This window comes from Strongylocentrotus purpuratus, unplaced genomic scaffold, assembly GCF_000002235.5.
Source record: "Strongylocentrotus purpuratus isolate Spur 01 unplaced genomic scaffold, Spur_5.0 spur5_scaffold_11, whole genome shotgun sequence".
Lineage (NCBI taxonomy): Eukaryota > Metazoa > Echinodermata > Echinoidea > Camarodonta > Strongylocentrotidae > Strongylocentrotus > Strongylocentrotus purpuratus.
In genome coordinates, this window is record NW_022145596.1 from 6,516,233 (window position 1) to 6,524,294 (window position 8,062).

At 36.4% G+C, this 8,062-nt stretch overlaps 1 protein-coding gene across 1 annotated transcript; it reads left to right on the top strand.

The window, feature by feature from the left end:
- The first annotated feature begins 233 nt into the window (after positions 1-233).
- LOC105442869 lies at positions 234-7,645 on the top strand. The gene is made up of 8 exons (XM_011675497.2): positions 234-326; positions 1,268-1,429; positions 1,884-2,030; positions 2,602-2,715; positions 4,980-5,085; positions 5,565-5,673; positions 6,231-6,288; positions 7,033-7,645. Exons 2-8 carry the CDS (start codon positions 1,301-1,303, stop codon positions 7,213-7,215), a joined length of 846 nt encoding a protein of 281 aa, XP_011673799.2. The 5' UTR covers positions 234-326; positions 1,268-1,300; the 3' UTR covers positions 7,216-7,645.
- The last annotated feature ends 417 nt before the right edge of the window (positions 7,646-8,062 follow it).

The window sequence follows — 8,062 nt, forward strand, 5'->3', positions numbered from 1 at the left end:
AATTGATGACACCTAAATAGCAGTAAAATACAATTTTTTAACTTATTGATGTTAAAAAGAATAATTTAAAAATTCAAATTGTCAGTCTAGTGTCAAATTTGCCGATCAATCCAATCGATTCTATTGTGTGCAGCCAATTCAATATTATATGGTGTGTATAATTGTGTATAATACCTGCCTCACAGCAAGTATGCAGTGCTAGAGGTCATTACGTATTAGCATGCTTTGCTGGAGTGGGTTAACGTGAGTATGAAGTGTTTATTCGTGAAAAGATGGCTACCGTGTTCTAGCTTTTAATCAGAGGGATAAAAGTATGCAGTTAAACCGTAAGGCATTGGTCTACATGGCTAATCTTTTATTAAATGATTCCATTTGCTGTTTGGAACATAGTCTAGACTAAATCATATCGCACTTACCGTCTAGAAAATTCGAATGACCCACATGCTCATTTCTGTGTTTGTATACATTTTAAAACAAAAGTTAGCAGAACAATTTATCAACTCATAATAACGGACGGTCAGTTAGGATTTAATTGCTTTAGCTGTACTGGCAGGTGATTGTATCACTGTATTATATTTTACCTTGCTTGCAGGAGAGAATTAGCAAGATTTTTAGTGGTGAGCACATTTAAAAAATGTGATGTAGGTAGGCCCACACACTCCAGCAAAGCATAGAGAGTCAATGCTAAATGCGTATTGAACTCTCTAGCACTGCATACATGCTGTGAGGCAGGGACCTAGAAGTCTATACACAGATACACACACCACACAATATCGCATAGACTGTACACAATCATGTCGATGCAGCTGTAAGCAAAGTTTGACACTAGACTTGCAATTTTAATTTTTAAATTATTCTTTTTAACATCAGTAGACCTAAGTTGAAAAAGATGTATTTTACTGCTATTTAGGTGTCATCAATTGTCACTAAAGTACAGATTTTGAGTGAAATCAGTTGAGTTTTGTACAGTGGTGTTTGAAATGTTGAGAATCAAAAGCACAGCTTTTACTACACAGCCAGGATAGTGATGCTCCTATGTGTGGGCCCACATGTAAACATTTGTGTGTGCATGCTCTTGTCCATTAATATCGAGGATGATATAAAAATGCACGAAGAACAAAATACCCTTCTGCCTCCGATAGATGTTTTAATCTATAGAGGCTAATGAGTAGAAGCAAGTAATGAAAGTTTCTGACTCCATCTAGGTCTATAGATCGATTCTAATTTCTAATTTTTTTTCTATGTTTGTTTTGTTTTCTTTCTGTAGGAGTGTAGGGTCTAGATCTAGGCCTAGAAGATCATGAATGAGGTTATGAGAAATGCAAAGACTTTCCTTGGACTGGTACAGACTGCCAAGACTGATGCTGCTGGACACTGGAACCGAGAGGCATTCCAGAGGGCCATGCAGTGGGCAGAATATTTTGAAGGGGTAAAAGCTGTTTGAATTTTTAGCCAATTTGATTGCCAAAAACTTGACAATTTTCGGCATTTAATAAAATTAATTAAAAAAATCTGCCAATTTGTTTCTGATCTTTTTTATAGATCGGTGATCAGAAATTATTATCCGATCTCACCTAATTGGCTCAAGATTGGCCCCCGATCTGCATTGGTTCCAGGCCTAGTACTGAATGATACTTTACATTTAGGAAAGCTTTAAATGTATGATAGGATTAAATGTATGACAATCAGATAATTTCTTAAAGAGTGACATCATAACAGTTCCAAAATAAAAACAACAAAAAGCACATAACATTTAAATGAAGGAAACATGTTTCAGAGTTTCATTCTCCATCCTCAGCCTGAATTTAAAACATAATTCAACCTCGTACTCGTCAGTTACATACAAGGAATTTTGTACAAACATCTATGTATCAATCCCTCAGGTTTACAAGAAACTAGAAACCAAGGCAGAAGTGGTGACTAAGTTCAGCAGGGGCCTAGAGATCATTAGCAGTCAGCCTGGAGCCTGCTCTGGACCTAGTCCTGTCACCTTTGCGGATCTTAAACACTCAAGAAGAATGCTCCTTAAGGTAATCTGGAACATGTCTGCAATTAAAGGCCACCGAAGGAAAAGAAAAATTGGCTACTGTAGAAAGCAGGCCCTTTTAAACAGATTCTACAAGATATATTTCATCTCTGGGGAGACTATATATAAGTGACCATAATTTGTTCTATATAGCTCTATACAACGTGGATAGCTTTGATTGTATGTATCAACAAAGTGTTTGCAATTTATTATTTATTGGCAATAGTATGAATAATATATGTCTTGTTGATAGATTGTGTTGGTAGACTGTTTAATTATATAAACAATGAAAATAAAAATTGTAACACCCAGGAGGTAGGGGCATCTAGCAATCCATTGTAAATGGGAAGTTGTCTGACCAAACTTTCTGTCACCTTTGCTGAAAATGAAGAAAAATTTGTTCTGAGATTTTTTTATTTGTCGCTGGGAAAGCTTTTAAAAAGAAAGAGTCCAACGACAAAGAGAAAGTCTTCAGATAATTTGGTAACATACTTGAAAGGAAGGAGTACATCCATACTTGATAACCGGTGATACAATAAAATTATAATATGTTTTTTTTCTATTTCTCCTTTCAGATTTTGCTCCAGAATCCCTATTTGAGTGGTGAACTATACTCTCTGGTACTGGACAATTACAACAGCCTATCATCTAGCCCCGAAGGGTTAACAGGAACAGATATGCTTAACCAGGTAGGCCCTACACTTGTTTGAATCAGTAATATTCAGAATGAAGATGAATGGTGGTAACCTGAAATTTGCTCTGGCAACATTGCTGGCTTACAAGGCTAGGGTTGCAGTAGGGTTTTAGGTTAACTCTTTGCCCGCCACGTACACAATCCCCCCTGTGCCACATTGTTTTTAGGGTGCCACCTTAGGAGGGGTTCTGCATGGACTATGCTTATTCAACTCGCAATAACTTTTGATTGGTGTACTGTAATGAAAAACTTTGTGTAGCAATATTGTATAGAAATTAATAGTCTTGCCAATGGTATCATTTTTGTAATGTATATTATCATAAATTTTGAGATTATCAACTATACATTTTGTATCCAAGTTTTCGTTTAGAAGGGTATTCTATACCTCTTATATCTAATACTTTGTTATGGAGGTTTATGTCCTGAGTTAGTTCATTGAAAAGATGTATTCATGAGCTTTCACTACATACCAAATTCATGTATTGAAGGTCACAATGAGCCTGGTAATTTAGGATTGAATAAAGAGTAAGCCGACAATGAACTAATCTCCTATTGAAATTGACCCTGGGTACTTTTGAATAGACTTCCTGTCTCTTGATTGTACTTTGATGACCTTTATTGTGTCTGTAGGTAAGATGGTGTAACATTCTATTATTACTTGCAAGGCTGTGCAAGCTATTAGAATTGAAAGAAATGAATAGAAGAACTTATTGATTTTCTACACTAATAAGGCAAGCCATGAACATAATGTATGCTTGAAACATGTACTAAGTTATGAATTGTAGAAAGCTGATGTATAATAAATAAGAATAAATATATTCGTCTACATATGTAGTCTCATATTGACATGTTCATTATAACAAGAGGTAGACAGAGAGAGGGAGAGAGAAAGAAAGAGAATAAGAACGAAGGGACAGGCAGATTGGGAAAGAAATAAGAAGAGACAGGGAGAGATAGAGAGAGAGAGAGAAAGAAAGAGATATAAGCAGATACAGAAAATGAGAGTGAGAAGATAGAGATAGAGGGGGAGGGGAAGAAGAAAGAGACAGGCAGATAGGGATATAAATAAGAAGAGACACGGAGAGAGAAAGACAGATAGGCAGACAGAGAAAGAAAGGCAGAAAGAGAAAGTGAGGATGAGAAGATACAGAGGGGCAGAGAGAAATAAGAAACAAGGAGAGAGAGAGAGAGAGAGAGAGATAGCGGCAGATAGAGAAAGTGAGAGTGAAAAGAAGATATAGGCAGGGAGAGGGGAAGAAGAAACCATCGACACATCATCCCTAATTTCCTCTTCAAACTCGCTGTCTGAATCGTGATTGATGTCCACGCCATTATCATGTTCTGTGGGATTACGCAAAAGTGTACGTGTGGGACCAGGCTCATCTTCCTCGTCAGAGTCAGTCTCGCTCTCCTCTGAATCAGAGTCGGCTGTTGGAACAGGGTCCATCACAAGTTCTCGTACCTGATCAGCAGTGAAGAAGTCCCGTCTCCTCCTAATAGGGGCCATCCTAGCTCATCAGAATATTTGCAAAAGCAGTTTCAAAAACTCAATTTTTCTCGGAAAATGTCAATGTAAACAATGTCTGCAAAAGCGGTGCAATGAAGTGTGATGTGTATACAATGCGAAGCACGCGTTACTATTGTGTGTGTGTGCGTACAATAGAATTAAATGCGTTCCGTGTGTATTGTGAATGAAATGTGACTTGAGTCGAAGTTGGCAGCCCGCTGTATGTTCCGCTAGCCGAACGAAGCGGGCAAAGAGTTAAGGTTAGGGTTAGGTATCGTTAGGTCGAGGGTTAGGGTAAGGTATGGTCCAGAGTTAAATTTAGGAATTTAGTTGTGTAGGGTACTGACCAAGCTACTGACTATGGAGCAAATGTTGCAGGAGCAATATTTTTTTCTTTTTTCTTCGAGTAAAACGGCTTCCGAGGAGTACCGCTGCAAATTATTCATCTCAAAATCTTAATAAATTTCATAAATCAAAAATTAGAAGAAGCCTAAATTAGCCTTTAATTGCTTTGTCGATGTTGTTAAGAAAAAAATGATTTGTCTGCAATCGTTTCTACTTCTGTGCCGCAATAAATTATTATACATTTTAAATCAGGAAAGTTATGATGTTGCTGTTAAGTTTTACCATGCCTAACCTACAACGTATGATTACCGGTAGCTTATTGACCATATTGACTAGAATTTGAACCATGGACCTTCAAGATCCAAGATTACTTCTGTATTAACCACTGAGCCTTCCTCATCTTCCAGGATGCTACAGAGTGCAGTCATGCCAAGGCTCAAAGAGAAACCCTACTCGGGATCAAAGCTTTTACTTCTCAAGCAGTGGAAAGGATGGAAAAAAGAGGTCATACAGGTAATTACTCATTGTTAATGAAAATAACGATGACAATGGTGATGATTACAATGATGTCGATGATGATGACATTGAGAAAGACAATGACATTGACAGTGACATCGATAGTGACATTTACTTTGTCATTGTGAAAATAACAATAACATTGACATTGGCTTTGCCATTGTGGGAATAACAATGACAATGACAAGTGGGGAATATCCTACAACACGAGAAACTTCCATAGTCAACAGGTTAATTGCTTAAGTGTTGTTTGCAGGGTTGCTGCTAGAGGTGGGGGAGGGGGACAAAATAAGCTTCATTGCTCTCCATTTTACATCACATCTCTCAGTGTCAGTGATCATGTTACTGGTTGTGGGTAGATAGTTTCTTTATGTGATGCTCACTATATGTTATTTTGGATTTGCAGTGCATTGATAGAATATAGAAATTTTGCTATGAATGAATATTCATGTTGCTTTTTAATTCTCTTTGTGTAGATCACACCCTGGATTCCAAGGACATGATTGATGTTGAAATCCAGACAGATGCATGTATTCTTCATCAACATCTTCTCCATCACCTGTCTAAGAACCCATCATCACAAAGGTAACCATAGCAACCAATTTGTCAACACCAGTGAAACTCCCAGTGGCATCATCTATGCCACCTGAAATGATTTTTATTTTCTTTCTCAGAAATTACTTGAAATTTTGTTGTAACTGTCAATCCAATAGAAATCCAATAAAAAGGAAAAGAAACAATTATTTTCTGATGCTTTCCAAATTAGATCTGCTATTGTGTATGCTTAGTTGATAACTTGTGATGAATACGCAAGCACTCTTTTGATAATAGAATTATGTATTTTGTATTCTAATTACTGCAAAAATAGCCTAGATAAAATGTACCGGTAATCATATTTCATTAAAGCAACGTTTCGTTTAATTTCCTTTTATGTAAATTTAGTCAAAGCTACAATACCAGCCTTCACATGGTCTAATTATAACAACCTGGAGAAGATTTCTTAATCCATTAATTACCAAGACCAGGATAACTTTGGCTTGAGTCTATGGAAAATGTGTGTTGTACCAAAATCAAATCTTCTCCCACAAGTTTAAATCTTATTCAACTGTTCTCTACAATTTTACTGTCTTTGTCTTTTGCAGCACACTTGACTACCTACATGATAAGTTAGAGGAGATAGCTCAAAAGCCACATGGACTTGTAAGTATTCCCCTGAATTTGAAATAAAAATAGGCAATGACCCAAATACAATCCAATCTTTTTTAGTTGCCACCAAATGTTTGATAATGTACAATGTTACACAAAACAGAAACTGTTGAGAAACATTGTATTCAAGGCATTTCATAGAATCTTTCAGATTGTAAGTATCTGAGAGATTTATCCTGTAAACTTTGTAGTCTTTTTTGTTTGTATTCCCAGTAAAGTGCTAGCTGTAGAATTCATCTTTTTTTGTTTATTGTGTCAGCACACAGCAGATTCACAATTTCGCACCATATTCCAACTGACAATTGATGTACTATACAAAAAACAAAGATGAAGTGAAAGGTAGCACCATCCAACTAAATTGCAATGCATATATAGATAGTTAGCTCGGTGACTATTCCGCGCCGCGCGGGCAGATTGAGACCGTATAGGTACAGTGCAGCCGCATGAAATAGACTGGAAGCGATTAAGTCTCCAAGCTATCCTAGAGTGCATTTGAAATAAGGGCATGAAAGTAACATCTGAGCATTTTAGGGGTTGTGGCGAGCGAGAATTGATTAAATATATTTAAGCTACTATGTTTCTTCTAATTACTAAATGAATGACCCACACAGTACTTTCTTATAGAAATCCTTGATATATCTGTCTTGTATTTCTTCCATTTTCCAGAGGATTATCTCCAAATTTAATCACCCAGATACTAAATTATCTCTTCTTTTTTCCCTTTTCCATTTTTTGTAGGAGATCATCTCTTTTGCTGACTCGCATCTTATCTCCCAGGAGCATGAGGAACAGAGAGAAGCTGAAGATTCATCGGACATCTCGGCTGAAATCCGATGTAAGCGGCTCCTCTCAGACTGGTTGCTGAAAAGAGTGAATATTGCCTCAGCAAATGAGATAAAAGATGACAGAAAACCACCCTAAAGTGATTTATTAAGGTGAGCCCTTATGGGTGGTGTTTGGATAAAAGAAGATGGATGCACGTCAAGCTTTGTATCTTTTCAACCTCATGGATTTCCATCGAACATGTGATTGCTGTTGGATCCCACCGCTGAGCCATCCTTATGAAGCCTGTCATCTTGATAATATTTTGCAATTTGACTTCTAGAAAGGCAATCATAGCGTCAACTCACAGGGAAAGTTTGGGTTAGCTACATAATTTGGCATAATATTTGTTTTAAAGATCACTTCCACACGACTGTGTGTAGAGTTTGCTCAATTACCTCCTGAATTTCATTACTAATTTGTTCCTCAGAGCAAGTCTTACATGTACCTCTCCAAAATCTCCTGGTTGAGAGAGAACAGTAAGATGAGACAAAAAGAAGCTTTAGCTGCTGTACTGAAACACACAAAAAAGAAAAAACAATTATTAAATATTAAACTAGCAATAAATAACACTTGAATATTGCATTATGAAAGCTTTATTTCCTAACATAATTGAATACAAATACAAGAACAATAAAATGTCTGTTACATGAATGATGAGTTCTGGGAAAGATAAAGTTTTGTTGAATGCTTTATTCTAACCCCATTATAGTCTGTATTCTTGGATCATGCATCCCAGAGGTCATTTTTACTCTACTAATGAGTGTGCAAAATATATTTGATTAACACTAAATTCCATTAAATGAATATAAAAACAATATGAAACGGATATATAAGTTAAACAGTTCATTTAGTAAAAATAAATTAAACAAAACAAAACAAAATCAGTGTAACTGAGGTAGAACGAACAATTAGTAGAGTGAAAAATAAATTAAACATAAATATG

Coding starts and splice junctions, on each gene's coding strand:
- LOC105442869 (XM_011675497.2), top strand. CDS start 1,301: ATGAATGAGGTTATGAGAAATGCAAAGACTTTCCTTGGACTGGTACAG. Junction 1,430..1,883: donor GGGCAGAATATTTTGAAGGG/GTAAAAGCTGTT, acceptor TCAATCCCTCAG/GTTTACAAGAAACTAGAAAC. Junction 2,716..4,979: donor GAACAGATATGCTTAACCAG/GTAGGCCCTACA, acceptor CTCATCTTCCAG/GATGCTACAGAGTGCAGTCA.